A 19,329-nucleotide genomic window follows, 5' to 3' on the forward strand; every position below is an offset into this window, starting at 1 on the left:
TTGCACACTCTGCTTAGAAGATGCAGATAAAGTGCATCCTCTTGCCTGGCACAGAGCATAGCTGTCCTCTCAGGAAGATGTCACAAACATCTGAAACTTGTTTTCTTCCTCTCCTCTTCCCCCTTGCTGCACACTGACAATTCAGCATCCATGGGAACACCCCCTCTCAGCTGTGGCAAGGAGTAGCTGAGGTCTGCCCACACTCCCCTAGCACACCCACCTACTTGCTTTCCCAGGGAGCGTCTTCTGAGACAGTGCTTGCTTCTCTTCAGGTTTGTGGCATTCCCAGGGAACATGAGTTCATAGTGGTACTGTCTGCCATTTAGAAAAGCTATTGGTAACATTCAAGCCAACCATTTGGAGAATCAGGAAAAAAAGTTCACAAGGGTGGAGATGAATGTTTATGTGATTTTTCCTCCTTGCCTAGGATAATACAGCCCCAACCCTTGTCTGCATCTTTTAAGTGCTTAAGGCACAGAGCAAGTAATAAAGTAAAGCCAATTCACTGCCCTAAATCAATCAGACGAAAGTTGTCTCTGCCAACATGAAAAGAGACTGTTCTGAAAAAGAAATCTTTGTTTTAACATAGACTGATTCCTCAGCAACACCCAATCCTTTCAAATCTATTCTGCTGATGGGGTTTAGACTTACTTCAATCCCATTCAGATACTAAATAAATCGGGGGAAAAAATTAGTCTGATGTAAAAACTAATGCTTAATGTTTCTAACATTTTCACGATTCTTGCTTTTATTTCCTGATTTACATCTATATTTCTAGTCACTATGTTAGTAGAGATGTTTTAATAACAGTTAAAACTTCTATAGCAGATACAGAGTATACTACACAGGATGACTGCAAGCAAAGCAAAATTTTCCTACTTTCATCAGGTGGGGAAGGTTTTTTAACTGTTGGAGAAACAGCTGGAGAAAAATGCATTGAAGTTCATGCTAAAGATGGGTATAAAAATGCAAACAGATATACTAGCAGCAATCATAAATGATGCCGAGCAGTGACGAGACTCCTTTTCTGGAGCTTAGCTATGTTCAATCTACTCCAAACTCTTCAAATTTTTCAGTATCTGTGCAAAATATTCTGTTGTGCCTGCTCTGCTCTAGTAAAAGAGTAAAATTCTTATCTATCAATGTTAGGACAGGAGGCAGTACAGCAAAGTGCTGGTAATCCACACTCACTGGTAGGAAACTTGCTACTACTAGTAAACCCGTCAATCACCAAACCCAGTCTGATGAATTGATTAAACCAAATTCTCCATTCCAATAAAGCAGAAGGAACTCTATATGGGAACAGTATATATGTTTTAATCCATTTTAATGCATCACACAATTTCATAGTACTTGCAGTAACTATAGTGAATTTATTATATAAGCCCCCAAATATGAAACCTGATATTACATCTAACAGATGCTGGAGGGTCATGAGAGACACCAGCCTCTTTCCAGGGAGTAATGACTCTGTGTGCTCCCATTACCTCATCCACTGATGCAAAGGTTTCTCCTGTAGCACCTCACAATCCTGAAGTGACATTTAGGCAGAGGGATTTAAAGATTTTAAGATGAACTTACAAGCAGTGGTAGACTGGTCTACTTACAAACCACATTATTTCAAACATATCCTGTACCTCAGATTCTGCTTTTTCACTTAGAGAGCCCAAATCTCTGAACAGTAGCAGCCAAATAAGCTGGGTTTTCTGACTTCAGCATAAGAAAATGAGCACCACTGAGCTTTTCTTAAACAAGCAGGCAGACAACATGTTATGCCCTACAAGAATCAAGAGAAATATTGTTTAAAGTTAGTTGGGGAAAGAGTAACAACACCCACAGACCTGGGGTCCAGCTCTGGACCCAGAACTCCACTGATGGCATTTGCACACAAGCACCGGCTGCAAGCACATACTCCGAGATCCTACTGCAAATCAGGAAGCTGGATACTGCCACAATTTAGTCTCAAGATGCTGTGCTATTACAGATTTTCTTCTATTTTAACTACTTTTTTAGATTTCTGTATCTCTTCAGATTGCTCCAAAAGCAGCAGAAATTATTAACAGTGAACTAATTTATGATGAAATGGACTTATCATACTAACTACTGATAATTTTTTTAAGCTTTAATTGTTTGAATTTGATACAGCTCTTTAAGAATCCTATCCAATGTGCTTTCACAATTCTCAGTGGATAGTATTTATCTGACTTATTTACTAATTACTTTCAAATTACAAATGTCCCTCAGGTCTGAATCATTTTGGATGAAAGAACGAGCAGACTTACATTGGTTTATACCATGAGGGAAGAGAAATTAAAAAAGACGAATTTGTATTGCTCCAATCAGGCTAATAGGGAGTTTGATTTCTTTAAAGTGTTTCTAACTTGATCACCACATGCAGTGAACAATTTGTAGCTGCTAAGTCTTCTATGCAATCGCCATGCCGAGGTCTTCTAGGGGTTTTTTTTAGTAAAAGGAGATAATTGTTAAAAGGTATGGCAAAAGCAGTATTCCAGACTGCAGATACCATAAATGTCACTATCTCCATAAAGAAACTGAGCATGGACAAGTGCATGAGGAACAATCACATATTTTCAAGACACTTAAACAGAACATGCCCAAGGGCACACTGTAGAGGAGCCCGTTTCCATCAGCGAATAACGTATAGAGTTTCCTTTCCAGGAGTTGAAGAATCCAAGCTTATGTGAATTCTAATATATCACTTTTCTGCCAAGCACACTGTTGTAAGAAAGGCACATTGGTGTCTTTAGTTTAAAATCAATTTCACTTGGCTTGGGTATCAGAGAATTGGGGAAAAAATAGACTTTTAGTATAAGACATGAGCTTTCTAAAAACACGGTCTTTCTTGGAAAATGTAACATTGTAAACGTAATACATACTTTATGTAGTCTATGTACTTTCACTACTGCTACTATTTCTCCAGCATTTCAACCAGTGATTGATGACGCCAGACTACAGTCGCGCGTCTCCTCCAGCATTACTATATTACTACAACCACCTCTTGATTTCCAAAACCTCAGAAGTGGTACTCCTATTCTGAATTGTCTCCAAGACCTGTGAACCAGTCACCATTGCTGCAAGTCTTGCCCAATTTTTCTTTCTCTTGATGACACTTTTATGTAGCATGCCTGTTTCCAAGTCACTTGACATTTTCCCTAACTACTTTTCATACACGGGACTTGCAACTTTCTTCTTTTGTAACTTCACTTCAGATGGATGGAAAACAAATGAGAGGAATCTCTGCCTTAAAAAGAAATTGCATTTCAAAGAAAAAAAACCATAACTTTTTTGTTTAGCAAATTCATTTTCAGTTTATACCCCTAAACCACAGTGGAACTGATGTGGTATTGAATATTACTTTCTGAGAAACTTGGACAGCAGAGTAATGAGCAACTCTCCTATTGCTCTGCTGTTACTGACCATACTTTATAACCAAATTCAAACAACTGGGGGGAGATATCACACATAAAGAGGCTGACTTTAACTCAGTGGTAAGGAACGAAGACTTAATACTCTATCACATATACTTACTGGGTAGATTCAGCACTCACAATATAGTTTTGAGTCACAAAACTCCAGTGTTGTCCATCTAACAGCTTTTTTGCATTTGCATGGCTGTATTATTGCCTGGCTCATTTACTTAAAACGTTAAAAGCCAGTAAATAAGGAACTAATATCAAGGATTTAAGGGGGTTATTTTAATTATTTTAGTGTCATACTTTTAAAACTGTTCTTTAGAAAATAAGTGAGCAAATTCAGAAACAGGGTTAAAGTGTGTCAATCAAAAAGCAAACTACTGTGGAAAGACTCCTTTACTTTCTTGAGCTTCTTTTCTTGAGCTGGATCAGATGTCTATCTTAGTCATGCTGAATTTCTCAATTCATAGTCAAGGCTATGAATTACTATTGGTTGTTTGTATGATTAACTATGGTGCTGGTATGCCTGAGACCTTCCAAATACAGCAGGATTATTGCAGCAATAGACGATACTATAATATTGCAGTATTACAGGCTTTGCAGTTTTTTATCCCTTCTCTCAGCTTGTACAACGGGTTTATGAGACTCCTTGGAAACTTTTACCTGGAAGCATGGGATGGAGTAGCACCAACACTAACTCAATGCTTTGCAGCTCTGCAGCCTGAAGAGTGCAGACATACTATTTCTAGAAATGCCAAGAAGATAAAAATTCTTTGAGGTGATCATCTCCATTACGGCCCTGCTTACTGAAGAAATCACATAGGGAGTCTCTGTGCAGACACTCCAGTGCCATGCAGTGACATCTGAGCTAACTCAGGAATCAAGAGATGCCTCCTCATATCTACATAGTCTGCTTTTAATTTCTTCTTTGATAATTATGGTTTTTGTGCTATCACTATGTGAAGAATCCTGGACTTTCAACCACAACTAGCAAGTTTGACAAAAATAAAGATCCTAGCATCGTATGACAGAAGTCCCATGTATACAGTATGCTCTGTCTAGTTAGTGCTAGTGTCCCTACTTATCTCATGACAACCTTGCAAGAGCAATATCTATTCCAGAGACTGCAAGGCTTAATTATTTTAATTCCATGGTCTCGGAGTTTTCAGCAGGGTTTCTCTCCTGCTTGCAGCTTCTGCAGACTGTAGTGGTATATCTGATCACTGGTTTAAGTAGCTGTGATCACATTATCTGCACCCTTCTCAGTGGCTCCCTATATAGCGGCACATTGATTTCTAGGTGACTCTGTTGGTCTTTTTAGTTCTCCTAATAACAAAACGCCTGAGCAAATAGAAAACCTACTCATCGGTATTTTACACGGACACCCTTTTTCAGGAATTAAACCATAATAATCTGCTGTAACTTGGAAGATAATTTTATGTTTCGTGTGGGGTATGTTAGGCAAGAAGCAGTAACATCCCTCTGCTACACCTGCTAGCCAGCAGCAGTACAGATGGCAAACAGGACAAAGACTGTCTTGCACAGACACAGAGCACCTCCTGGCCTCATCGACTGCAGAGTTCAGCAGGTGCTGAGTGATCCTGCCTGAAAGAGAGCCCTACCAAAAAGCGATGCAGAGCACCCTGTCTCTTCAGGAGCCTCCTGACTTCTGCTTAGTCTCTCCTGGGGAGCCCCAGAGAGAAAAATACAGATGAGCATCGACTTCAAACACTCTCAGCCCCTGCCTCAGGGTGAGGGCTCATTCCAGCTTGACATCTGTTCCTGCCCTGCTTGCTCTGTCTGTAAAGTGACTCAGTCAAACTAATTCAGTGTCTTGAAATACAGCATATTAAAGCCCTATGCTCATTTGACTCCATCTAACAATAGTAAGTACATGCAATGGCATGCTTTGGTCTTCATATCGTTCAGAAAATAGCATTCAGAGCAGAGGAAAGGGCAGGCGCACAGCCAGGTCCCACTCCTCTACAGAATTCAGTCATGCTAAGGTGCCTCTAACTTGAAAAATTAAAGGCACCTCCAGGACCACAAATATTTTCTCTCTGTTTTCTAATACCTATCTGAAGTATTGCAATTTTGGAAGCTAGACATTTCAGGCTACAGATGTTTAGATACAATGAAGAGCAGTTCAAGAGCACACATGGAGAACACTGATCCCCATCTTAGGCTATTGCCATCTTCATGGCTTCCTACAGGAAGAGCTGCCATTAGGGAAACGCTGAATGACAAGCTGGACATCAACCAGAAGCATTTTTTGCCTGGAGGTGAGAGTATAACTAGGCCAGAGACATTTTCTTCTACCAAGTGGAGAGGGAAAAGCAGTACTAAATAGTGATCTCTCAAACCAGACACTCCTTAAAGCTCTCCAGTTATAGTATGGTGGGAGTAGGACTCCAACTGTAAATTCTTCTCCAGCAGTTACAGGGCTAATGCTTCTGCCTTACCACATATGCCTAGAGCCAGCCATGCACAATTTGGTTCCAAGCCATACTGCTCTGAATTTATCCTTTAAAAATAAGAATCTGAAATAAATAGCAAAATTACAATCAACCTCAACGAGCAGTGAACAATTACAATGGAATGAATATCAACTATGCAGAAATATTTCTAATGGAGAGATTAGCCTTCTATTACAAACTCTGGTTTTAACCTTCATAGCTTCAACAAAATAAAACACAGTCACATGAAATTTCAGAGTCATGGGCTTGCGCCAAGGAAAGCTTCTCTGGAAAGTTTGAGGTAGATCGGCCAAGGCATCTTGGAGATATGAGAGTTCCTGAAAAGTGAGGTGTTCTTCATTTCTTGGACTATTCCCTAATTTTTTTTGGCTCAACATAACTTAAAAATGGTTGGCTTAGACATTCCAAATTTGCTTGGCTACTACTGGTGCCTTTGACTAGTTGCAAGCTATTTTATTACTAAATGTGGGTTTGTGCAAATTTTGAGCAGTGTAGTTGTTAACACCACATGTTGGCTTGTGCATACTGTAGGCAAGCCAGCCTGGATCACTGCAGACTCCTCGATCACCTCATCAGCTGTGCTCAGGAGGCAGCACCAAAGCCCAGGACCCTTCCCTCAGGTCCAATGGGGTGTAAGAACTTGGCTGGACTTTATAGAGTCCATGGAGAGACATTTCGTCAGGATGAAGAGAAATGGTCCTGGTGTGCTTCCAAGCCTTGCCAGTACCAAAGTGCCTCTCTTGGAAAGCTAAGCACACACAAGGTATAGATGGTTTCCTCCTCATACTTACTATTGTCCTCTTCCTATTCCTTCAGTCCATACCCCCTGATGTACCCAAAGAATTTTCCCTGTGAACATCCACATAACTCCCAAGTACCCTCTCCTCCATGGATTACTGATCCAATCTATTTTACATTTTCATGGTGATTGCAAAATCCATGCTGGGGTCTGGGTGCTTCTAGTGCAGGTGATTCTCCATCTCTGCTTCCATCTCTCCAAGGCCCTCTTCTAGACTAGGAGCTTTGTACACATAGACACAACATAGGGCATTAGACTTCTGGTCAGGAACATCCGGGGAAAGACTTCAGCCCTCAAGAAACAAATTTCCCCTGAGAAAACTTGTAGTTTGTTTGATGAACCCTGGAAAGACTGTGGGTAAGGAATTCACTCCTGATGGGGACTGCTCTGTTCACAATCTTGATTTTGATAACGGATACTATGGCAACCTCATGTATCACTTGACACAGTCTTGAGCATGGTCAACTACTCTAAACAATTCTCCTTAATCTGTAATATTTCCTTTGACAATAACTATGACCTGACAAGTTGCCAAGAAAAAAGCAGAGCAGAGCTGATCAGTGGTGGAAAACATTAGGACATTAAAACACTTCTCGGTGAAGTATGTTCCTACACATACAGTTCCTCAGTTACAAGGAAACCTATTCTTTTTGAGATGCACACATGCATGACTCCCATTCACAGGAGCTACGTGAGTGAATCCAAAGTAAAATAGGCTTGAAAGTGTCTACATTTACCAAACATTGATCCCACACAGAAAGTGCCTTTTAAGAATGACATATCCTTTGACCTACTGCATCTTACTTTTGCTCTTCAGAAACAAAAGACTTTGTAACGACCATGTCACTTACATTAAAATCCAAAACCGGTGCTATAAGCACTAAAAAAAAAATCCATAAAATAGAAATGATCTACCTAGTAGACAGTAAGAACAGAAAGTTTTTTCCATATTTCTTATCCAATTGGAGATTTATCAGAGCTCTTTTATTTGTACCGACTTCAACTATCTGTTCTGTCACCTTTTAAAATGCAGATAATCTACCTGAGAGGTTTGCTCTTCTCAGGAGAGACCACACAAAGCTCAACCAAGTTTTACAAAATACATAGCCCTGTGCTGGGTCGGCACGAACCTGCAGAGCACCACGGCAAAGCTTTGGGAAAGGTGCTACCCAGCTCCAGCCCGCCTGCCACTCTGTGAGCTAATGAAAAGAGCATGAGAAGGGTCTGCAGGCACTTTCCTCTCCCTCTCAATCCACAGAGGGCAAGTCACAGTCTGACCCTAACTTAACACTCACGCTGTAAAGTTACTTAACACTTGTAGAAGAATTTATTTTTTTCAAATATACTGATGGCAGCATATGGCCCATCGACAGGTTTATTATTATAAGACACTTTTTCCATCAGGTTATAGTCTTTTTTATAAACATATGTTTCAGCACATAATAAAACCCTTAAGAACTGTTTCTGAAATGTGCAGGCACAGAAACTACTTTTCAAGGTTTGTCAAGACAATGAAAGAAATAATCTTTAAAGGGACTTGCATTTTTCTAAAGGTCTTTTTCTAAATGTCTTTTAAATCTAGAGGTACTGAGAGTTATGCATGTTCAATAAAATGAAAGAAATAAAAAGTGAGGTCTCTTGTAAATGTCATGTTCTTCTCCATTTCATCAAAGCAATTATTTTTATACTTAGTAAAACTTCTCCTTCCACTAAGTAGACATTTTAACTATGCTTTAAATCAGAATATGTGGTTTATGGGTGAATGATAAGCTTCTGAAAATAAGGTGGCATATTATAAAGAAAATGTCAATGCCACACCACTACAGTCACACGAACTCATCACTGCAAAGCCACCCTTGATATTCTGTGCCCTTCAGCTGCGCTAATAAAGGTCTGCGTGTGGAGTCAAGGTGCTTTGATCACAAACTTCCATCCATCTGCATGACTGCATCCAAGCTATATATCTAAAAACATATCACTGCTTTATTTTCCGATAGACCACATTTGTGTTCTTAAGAAAAAAGGCTTCTTGTCTATGCATCTAATGCAATTTCTGTGCTAGCACCACATCGCATAGTGTACACTGCCTTATTCAAAAAATTCCTACACTCCTATTCTTAATGCTTTCTCCCTGACATCTCATATATTTAGCCCAAGCAGATTTGGTTTTAAAAGCGGTTTCTTCAACACATCAAAATATGACTCAACTCAGATACATTTGCTAGGAGCTTCGTTTCCTACCACACAAGTTCACAGTCTCCTGTTGAAAGGAGCCTGCAGCTGGAAAACAAACTAGGACTCACTGGGGTCTAGACCCTAAGCCCACTTTAAGGCAATACAAGACCTTTCACTGATTTTATGGGATTAGATATTAGGCCGGTGTGCTTCACTGAAACAATAAAGGCCTTGCAGACTGTATGATACAATACATTAAATACTCCTTAACCACTAGAAAAGATTTTTGCAACCACTTTGAACATTGCATTGGAATTTAGGGTATTTTGGGGGAGAAAGAGCACTTCTTTTCAATGTATATTTGTTCCCCTCCCTTAATGCCACTCCCCACACAACATAGATGTTTTAAGACAACGGAAAAATAATCACACACCAGCAGATTTGAAGCTTAAAGAATAAAAATGCCTAATTTTATCATAGCCATATTGTTATAATTGGCATGCATGAGCTTGCATTCAAAGAAAAGTCATTTGTTAAAATTAATACTGACTTCTCAGCCAATTTGTCAGTTAATTACTACCATGCCATTCCACCCGAAGTCTGGAAGCATGGGAGCCATGCACTCCATGCCAAATTTCACGAGTTCGTGGTGCACTGTTGGGAACCAGGCGAACTACCATCAGACCTTAGTGATGCAGTCATCATCACTTTGTATAAGAAGAAAGGAATTAAATCAGACTGTTCAAATTACCAAGGTATTACTCTGCTCTCCATTGCTGGCAAAATCCTGGCAAGAATACTCTTGAACAGACTAATACCCGCTATAGCAGAAGGAACTCTACCTGAAAGCCGATGCGGTTTCAGAGCCAACAGGAGTACCACAGACATGGTATTTGTTCTCAGACAACTGCAAGAGAAGTGCAGGGAACAGAACAAAGATCTCTATGTAACCTTTGTTGACCTCACCAAGGCTTTCGATACTGTGAGCAGAAAAGGTCTGTGGCAAATTTTGGAACGTTTAGGTTGTCCCCCCAAGTTCCTTAAAATGATCATCTCACTCCATGAGGATCAGCACGGACAAGTCAGATATGGCAATGCACTTTCTGAGCCCTTTCTAATATCCAATGGTGTGAAACAAGGCTGCATTCTTGCACCAACCCTATTCACAATCTTTTTCAGCATGATGCTCCAAAGGGCCACGGCAGACCTCGATGATCAGGACGGTATCTACATTCGATACTGTACTGATGGAAGCCTATTCAACCTAAGGTGACTGAAGGCCCACACTAAAACCTTAAATCATCTTGTCCGAGAGATGCTTTATGCTGATGACGCCGCCCTTGTTGCACACACAGAAGCAGCTCTGCAGCGTTTAACATCCTGCTTTGCAGACGCTGCTGAGCTCTTTGGGCTAGAAGTCAGCTTAAAGAAGACAGAAGTTCTCCATCAATCCGTACCTCAGGAAGTCTTCCATCATCCCCATATCACCATTGGTCAATCAGAGCTCAAATCAGTCCAGCAGTTCAATTACCTAGGTAGCCTCATCTCCTCGGATGGTAAGATTGATGGAGAGATAGACAACAGGTTAGCAAAGGCTTACAGTGCCTTCGGAAGGCTTTATAAAAGAGTTTGGCGTAATAAACACTTGAAGAAAAGTACCAAGATCAGTGTTTACAGAGCAATAGTGCTGTCTACTCTCTTATGTGGATCCAAATCATGGGTCATCTACCGCCACCACCTGCATCTCCTAGAACGCTTCCATCAACGCTGCCTCCGTACAATCCTAAACACTCACCAGTCAGATTATGTGACTAACAGGTCTGTTCTAGAATGAGCAGCAATCACAAGTATTGAGGCCATGTTGCTGAGAACACAGCTGCGCTGGGCAGGGCACGTCTCAAGGATGAAGGACCACCACCTCCCTAAGATCCTGCTTTATGGTGAACTTGCCACCCGCTGCCGCATGAGAGGAGCCCCGAAAAGGAGATACAAGGACTCCCTGAAACAACATCTCAGCCTTGGCCATATTGATCACCATAACTGGTCTACTCTGGCCTCCAATCAGGAGGTCTGGAGACACACCATCTATAACGCTGCTGATGCTTTTGAGAAAGCACACAGGATCACCCTTGAGGAGAAAAGACAACGCAGGAAGAATTGTGCCTTGCAGAATATACCACCTAAGGAGTCTTTCTGCTGTGCCTTTTGCAACCGGACGTGTCTATCTCGAATTGGCCTCTTTAGCCACCAGTGCGCTTGTAACAAACGTGGGTAGAGACCTTCCCAAATCTTCGTTCACGAAGCCTAGACATGATGATGATGACTACCATTCCTGGACATGATCAGTTAGCTTCACTGGGAGATATAGGGTGCCCTCTATAATGCTTCCACAGGACGAAACCCTAAACCCAGTCAATCTTTTGAACATTTTGCAAGCAACTTACTCACAAGGAGCCAGGAGTTCATGGACGCTACTACAGGTTCTACTTTTTTCTGCTTTTACAGATTAAGCCTTTCTAGGAGAGACAGGCCAAAACCTTCTACACCACAGCGCGCTCTTTCTCCATCAGCAGACAGAGCACCGTTAGCAATCACAGGTCCCTGCGCTGTGTTTGGAAACACTTAACTAGTGGGATCGGTTTGAGGCTAAGATGAGGCACGATGTACGAGTCTTCTGACAAGGGGGCTGGTTCCGCTCATTTAATTGCGGTTGCTGCTCCTATGATGTGGAAACCTGTCTATTAGAAAACACATTTCACAGGTGACTAAACAGCCATCAGATGGTAACAACTTTCATTTGTTACTGACCTCCCTTCCCTGCCGCACTGTAAGGGTGAACGGCTTGATATCCCATTGAGAGTCCAGAGGAAAACGCCTCCTGCTTTGCATAGTGAATTATAAAATACCTCCAACATTTTTCAGATTGTGCTGAAACAGCACTTTTAACTAGCATTTTCTCATCTAGGCATCAGTCTCATAGAAGAATGTCAAATTTTCACTGCTCAATTATGTAATGTTTGAGGGCATTTTGGACCATGACTGTAAAGCACATCACTACGTTTTTATACACAGAAGGTTTTACTCAGATCCCCGTCCTTCAAACAGAACATCATGGGCCGAAGAGACTTGGTATTTCATAGAGATAGGACCACAACCTTTGCTGAGAAACTGATATAACAGTGACTAGACTAAAACTAGTCCTTCCAGTGATGGACTGAAAGGCAGCTCCAAAATCAAATATGGAATTGAGCAGAGCTACTTTAAACTGAGGATCCTATAAAGAGACCTCATCAAATTTTATACCCTCCCAGACCTTTGGCTCCAGCAATGACAGAACAAATTCAGAAAGCCACACAACAAACCCATCTCACTAAGCCCTCTCCACCTGGTTGGTCACATATCTTCCAGCCAGACAGATATGTATCACATAGGAAGAAGAAACTTTCCACGGTGAACTACCATTTGGTTGTTATAAACATTTTGTGTTCAGTCCTCAGAGTACTCACAGTCATTTCACAACCCTAGCTATAGAACACCTTACTGTCGGATAGCATTCATACAATCTAATACAATAAACAGTGGAGTGTACAAAACCTGTGGTGAATCTTATTCTGACGACAATCGCAGAACTATGCAATGAATAACGTTTACTTTTCACTTACATTTAGATTTCTTAAATGCAACCTTCCAGAAAGCAGAGTAACGCACACACAACCAGCTGCACGGCCACATCTCCAACGAAATATAACAGCAATCCAGGCCACCACACCTCAGAGCCTAGCTCTGTGACACTTCCCCAGCCTCTAGCCAACTCCAGCAGCATGGAAGAACTGGCCTCTCCAAAGTGACTGGTGTCAAAGAGGGCTTTGAAGGTCTGTAGACCAACAAGGTCTGTCACAGCATCTGTCAGGAGTAAGTTCCCAAGGTCAAGAACCCTCATCAAGAATACTGACAACAGCTCCCTACATTTAACCCTTAAAGCGTTTATCTTTCTGGAAAGAGACAATCTCTGAAAAAAAGCATACAGCAAGCAGAATGATTTTGGCATACTTTCCCCTCAAGGCCAACTACTGAAGCACTCTTTCTAGTCTATGTAAAATTTTCAGACCAGATAAAAATAAGTTTGAATATCTTTGCAAGATTGCTTTTTTCAGAAGTGTTACTGATCAAGCAAATCAGTTTTCTATGGTTGCTCCTTAGAAAAGACTGGATCTAAAATACAAAATGTTCATAAATCCAATAACAAATATCAAGGTTTTTGTATTATTTTCAGCTATAATATGGTAGTTGTAGTCAGCTTTTCATATGATCTTGCACTCTAAATATGTCCCTGTGAGTTCTACTGGAGGAAGATGGCATTTAATATGAAATTAGTATATGTGATTAAGGACATGAAGAGGGGTTTGCTGTATCTGAACCCTTTATTGTAAATTCTTTGTGGCGCAAATTTCATCCTGTGCCACTCCTTTTACATTCTTAGCATCATTTTCAAGACATACAGTCTCACTGAAAAAAATACTCTTAACTTCAGTAACCAATTAAAAACCTTCAGAAAAAAATTATTAAAACTTTCCTATTTGTGTCATGGATTGGTTGGTACCTAAATACAAATATGAATTACAAAATTTTAAGGAAGCTCAAAACAAATTAACATATGAATGGCATGCAGAACAATTGCTCTGAATTACTACCAGCAAAATCAAAACTCAACTGCTTTTAGTTATGCAAATTGGAAATGTAGTGGCAGGACTGCAAAGGAGAGCCTAAGAACTGCAAAGTTCAGGGAAAAGCCATGCACGCAGCTGCTCCAAAAATAACCATGGTCAGATAAAAGTCTGAAAGCAATTATTTGGGGTGAATATTGCACACAGGCCACTGCACTAAGCTTCTATAATTAAACAAGGCAAAAGTTCAGATGGTGCCTAATAAGCCATTTACTACATTAATTATATTCAAGTGTGGCAGTCTAATGCTTGGTAATAATTAACAACAAGGGAAATAATTTAAAGAAAGGATCTGATGATGTAAATTTCTTTCTTTTTCATTCATCAGTACCAGTGTTGCCAGTCAGCCTTTCTAACACACTTCAAACACATGAAAGGGATACTGCTTAATGTCAGGAAGAGCTATTTAAGGGTTGTAAACCTTTATGCTGAGGAAACAGGCTTACTCAACAAAAATGATTTCTACACTGCAAAAGTAGCAGCAAAATCAGACTTTCCATTCCTTGAAGCAAGTCCCAAAGTTCCGGTGCCACAGGGGCAACCAATTTCTTTTTTTTAGCAACAACAGCATCTCAACAGACCTTCACAGATCAACAGATTTCCCACTGACCCTATTTCCTGGATTTGCCTTCACACTGATCACAAAGCCTTTGTACGCATCTGTGATTTTAATAGTATTTGCAGCAATTTCTTAACAAGATAATTAATATTAGAGAGGTATTTAATATATTTTGGCTTCTTTTAATGCCATTAGTAGCTAAATACATGAAAAATGAGCCTATACCATATGCCCAAGTACTTCTCTGTAGACCACTAGCCAATTCCTTAGCAAATACAGAGAAGTTTCCAAAACACAATCTGAAATTTACTGCAGAGAGATTTGCTTACTATTTCTGATGGACCAGTAGCATTCCAACAACTTATGTCAAATCCAGCATGCTCCAATAGTATATGCAGTAACTAGCACACACAGCATCAATTTACAATGCAATTGTTAGGATGCTACCAACAGGATACTGTTCTATCTCATTTCACTAATCTGCAATAGAAAAATATCATTCTGAAGCGTTACAATTATTTTCTATTTCGTTTTCTTAATTTTAAATCAGGAAACAGTCTCTCCAGATTTCATTTATGCACAACTCTATGATTAACCTAAGAGTGCATAGAACAATCATTTTTCAGATTTCAAAGGACAAGCGATAAGGTGAACTTTATCCATGATGTCTTTCCAACTGGGATGTTTACATATGCAACTCTAACATCCCTTTAGGCTACTTTTATAAGCTTTTTCTAACACTTTCCCTATTGTTTGGCCTTTCTTTTCATTTCCTCTGTAGAAAATACATCACAAAACATAGATGCAGAGGTCTGTAACCTTGCAACAAACCTCTAATACTTTGTATACATCCTCCAACTCTGAACGTGCAGTGTGGACAATGCTGGGAAATCCTGTCCTCTGCCCAGATGAAGCACAGAACAGAAAAGAGTTCTCTGACTAGCACACCAGGAGTTGTAGAGGTCCTAAATACCATCAGAGAAGACTTCTGTCTACAAATAGTTTGAAGACTTCACTTGCAAGATCTCAAATCGAGCACTTCCACAGCAAATTGCAAGAGGAGCCCTGCCTCCTACAGCAGAGGTGTCTGCAAAGACATCTCTTTGTTGTCGGCTGCAGAAATCAGTGCTGAATGTCCTTGGGTTTGAATACACAGGCAGGACCTCACCTCCGGAACCTTTATCACAGCTTCTCATTCAGCAAATATAGCACATCTTTTCCCAATAGTGCAGCCTTTGGTCTTAGCAAGCCACACACACAAAAACATTAGGCAGCTATGGCAGGATTTCAAGCAGTATTTTAATCAGAAATGCACATGAAAGAAAAATACCTCTACACTATAGTTCGAATTTACAAAAAAAATAAATCCCCCCCTTAAAAAAAAACAACCCACTGCAAGAACTTTATCTTTAAATGGAAAAAATGTAGTAATTCTTTCCCCATATCCAACAGTCCCACATTATCAAAACCAGCTGAATTACTTTCACATGAGTTTTCCAAACAACAACAAAAAAAGATGCATACATACATATATAAGTATTAAAATTACCTGGATGCAAACACCACACCTGAAAAGTTTCATTGCAAAAGGGTTAAAGTTCAGAAAGTTTGCAAGACTGAAAAAGGAAAGTCAGATTGAAAAATGTGCGAAAACCATAACCTTGAGCTTTGTCGCTGCCTCCTGCCTTAACAGTTCCCTACACGTGAAGAAATGAGATGACTAAACCTTACTCCAAGAGATCATCTAAATTACTTGAATGAGTAACCCAATCAAATTTTTTCTAGTACCAAATGAAACACATTGCCATGACAAAATAAGCTACAAATGGTACAGCTGAGTACTAGAGATGATAACATTACTGATAAAATATAGAAAGAGACCAAAAAAGTGATCTACACCGCTTATTAGAAGTGAATTTGCCGAGACTTTTTTTTTTTCTTCTGAGAATACTGATTTTTATATGCTAACACAGCTGCCTAACCATTGATAAGAGCAATCGGCAAGAGCAAATATAGAACTAACAAAACAGCCTCGAAAAGCAACCACAGAAAAGGGTCTCATTTAAATTCCTGGAAAGCACTGCTTCTCTAAACGTATCTATTCAAGCCCTCTTGAGAAGGCGAACCCTCCTAAAACACACCCCGCACGCTCCCCGCCTGAAATCTGTAAAGGCAAGAAGCCACTAAGCTATGCCACTGAGAACCCATGTGGCTTCACCTACAGGATTTTCCTCCCCGTAAACGCTGCACAGTAGAAATCCTCCCCTTCACCACCACCACCACCGGCCGCCCCCCGCCAAAAAAAAAAAAAAAAAAAAAGAAAGAGAAGTGTTCTCAGCCCGGGGGTGCCACTACGTACCGCCGGGCGCTCAGGGCTCTCTGGGGGCCCTGCCCCCCGAGGTGCAGCAGCCGGGGCGGCGCGGGCGCTCCGCCTCGCCGCGTCCCACGCGGTGCCGCTCCCCCCGCATGGTGGTGGCCGCCGCACGCACAAAGCGCAGGGCGCGGGCACCGCCGGGGGCGGGCGGCACCGCGGCTCCCGCCGGATCGCAAGCGGCACCGGCACCGGCGCCGGGAGGTGACAGGGGCGGCGGGCGGCTCGCAGCGGCTCGCAGCAGCTCAGCGCGGCGCAGCTCGGCTCGGCTCGGCACGGCACCGCCCCGCCCCCGCCCCGCGGGCGCTGCCCTCCCCCGGGAGCCACCGCCCGCCGGGGCCGCCCTCCACACGCGGCCGAGCGTCCCCCGCGCCGCCGCCCGGCCCCTCCCGGGATGGGGGTGCCCCCGCCCCCGGTACCTCGCGGGCGGGGCCGGGCCCTACGACAGCGGGGCGGGAGCTTGCGGGGGTTGACGGGCGGAGGGGCGGGCGTGCTGGGGCTGCCCCGGGGCCGTGCCGCCCTCTCCCGGCTCATTGTTCGAGAAGGGCAGCGGCGGCCGGGGCGGCCCCGGCGGGAGGGGCGGGCGCTGCGGCGGGAGGGGGTCACCCGGGCGGCGGGGGGAGCGCCGCACCTTCCTCCGCACGGGCAGGGGTTTGGCGGCAGCGCTGCATCTTCCCCCTGTGGGGGAGTGTGTGGGGCCGGCGGCGGCGGGGCATCTTCCCCCGCGCCGGCCGGAGGCGGGTGGGATGCGCGGAGATGGGGCGCTGGCGTTGCGTCTTCCCCCGCTATGGTGTGGCGGGGCCGGGGGACCGCGCTGCACCTTCAGGGCCCTGTGCTGGAGAAGTTCAAAGCGGCACGGGAGTGGGAGGTGCGTGGGCTGGGGCCGGGCCGGCAGCCTCCTCGCCTTGTCCCCGTGTCCCTGGCCTGCCGAGCGCGGGGAGCGCCGCGGGGCTTCGGCATCGGGACCCCGGCAGGTCTGGCCGGGGGTGCGAGGGTTCTCTGTGGCCGTTCCGGAAAGTTGAAGACATGGTCCTTTATTCAGCCCTTCCTCGTGAGCCGGGGCGGGACTCCCGCAGCTATACAGTGTGGAAGCGCCGCAGCCGGCTTTGGCTTTTTAAGATTAGGCTCCGTTAATTAAAGAAATATTTTAAGCTTAAAGGTCTCCTGAGAAGAAACACATTAACTCGCTCATCAAGCGGGTAGAAAAACAATGTGATGTAGGGCTGTTGGATCAGCGATCACAAAGGAAAGGAGAGATCGGAGAGATGCTACCGGAGCTGCAGTAAATGCTCCCTCCCGCCGCCGGACCCATACGGCACTAATCGATCCAGTGTCTGTCCAGCGGCACAAGAAAAGAGAAATGTTTGCAGTGCAGTCGTTGTTATCCTTTCTAAGCTTGCCGAACGGCTAAAAGTACCTTAAAGCATATTTTACTCTTTGTTCAAATTTAATTGTTGTTTACTTTGAAAATAGTATAAGTAAGTCTTCGCTTACAAATTATTGGGGTAATGACAGATGACCTTTTTTTTGTGCTGAATCTATGCTCTAAGATAAGCATCTGTGTAAATGCATCTGAGACTGTAGTTTCTTTGTGCCCATATTTGTAAAGTGTAACATGATCGGAACAGCATGCCTGCAAAAGGCGCGCCTTCAAAGCTGTGAAACAAGTGTCGAAATAAAAGCCATTATAGCTAGAGGAAAAAAGGTGCAATTTGCTAAATTAAGATGTAACATCACAAGGATGTGAAAGACAAAACACAATCAAGAGTAGGTTAACAGTTTAAAAACTATGATTGTTGTGATAACACTTCATACCAATAGCAAATAATTATTGTAAATCCCAGAGTTCATCTACTTACTTCCCTTTTATTGAGGAGTTTCATGAATTGCAAAGCAATTAATGAATAAAAATAGCATATTTTCCTCTAAGTCTAGGACATTGCAAAAATAAATTTCAAATCTAGAACTAATTTCAAAAATATAAAGATCCTCATTTATAAGTGTGATACGATGTGATGCAAATGGGTTGTCTTACATACATAAAGACAACAAAAATTCTATTGAGACGTATATATATCCACAAATTGGTTCTATGGGAACACTGCTGCTTGAGGGGTAGTCCTGTATAGCATTCATTCAAAAATCTACACTTATAAACATAATTAGCAATTAAGGGATGGATATTTTCCCAGTATTTTTTTTTTGGCCCAGACTTGCTGTCTGTAAAATGATATTATATTGTACGCTGGCTCATACAATAAGCACATGTTTGAAGAAGCAAAGTGAAAGGTGGATACTGCTAATTCAATTTTTAAAAATTATTTAATTAAGTTTAAAGTAAGAATCTAAATCTGTACAACTCTACAGACACCATCTGTTACTATTTTAAAATGTGCTGTTCTTTAGTAGGTTTATTTTAATATACCAGTGAAATAGATCTTCCATTTGGAATAAAAAGTAAATGAATAGCATAAATTAAGTGAATATTATGGGGAACCTGGTAACACTAATATATTCTACGTGGGAATCTGAGATAGTTTAAACACAATATCAGGAAAGCTTGTCGCCTGAAGACTTCCGTTTTTTTCAGCAAAGCACTTACAGAATGGGCAGTTGGATTGGTGACAAATAACGTTGGTTGAGCACAATTTTTATTGACTGCAGTGGGAGTCTCCCCTACACATGTAAATGTAAAATTTATCTGCAGAAGGCAGGAGGAGTTAGTCTGCAATCCAATAAGGTTTGCTTCAGCCTTTTACATTCTGCATTTGGCTTAGACTCTGAAGTCCA

At 42.1% G+C, this 19,329-nt stretch overlaps 1 protein-coding gene across 3 annotated transcripts in view; it reads right to left on the reverse strand.

Annotated features, from left to right (window-relative positions):
- Positions 1–19,329, reverse strand: part of ST6GAL2 (ST6 beta-galactoside alpha-2,6-sialyltransferase 2) — a 57,062-nt gene that overhangs the window by 36,452 nt on the left and 1,281 nt on the right. The window contains exon 1 of one of the 3 annotated variants that reach the window (XM_027716753.2): positions 16,528–16,702. The exons of 1 other annotated variant lie outside the window; for it this stretch is intronic. Coding sequence is in view for 1 of the 2 variants with exons in the window: in XM_039389616.1 (XP_039245550.1) it covers positions 15,718–15,750 (33 nt within the window). In the remaining variant the exon portion in view is untranslated. Of the gene's footprint in view, positions 1–15,717; positions 15,762–16,527; positions 16,703–19,329 lie in introns of those variants that run through there. One more of the 3 variants, XM_039389616.1, reaches the window with a different exon arrangement.

This window comes from Pipra filicauda, unplaced genomic scaffold, assembly GCF_003945595.2.
Source record: "Pipra filicauda isolate LSUMZ 115617 unplaced genomic scaffold, ASM394559v2 scaffold74_size2892960_pilon, whole genome shotgun sequence".
NCBI lineage: Eukaryota > Metazoa > Chordata > Aves > Passeriformes > Pipridae > Pipra > Pipra filicauda.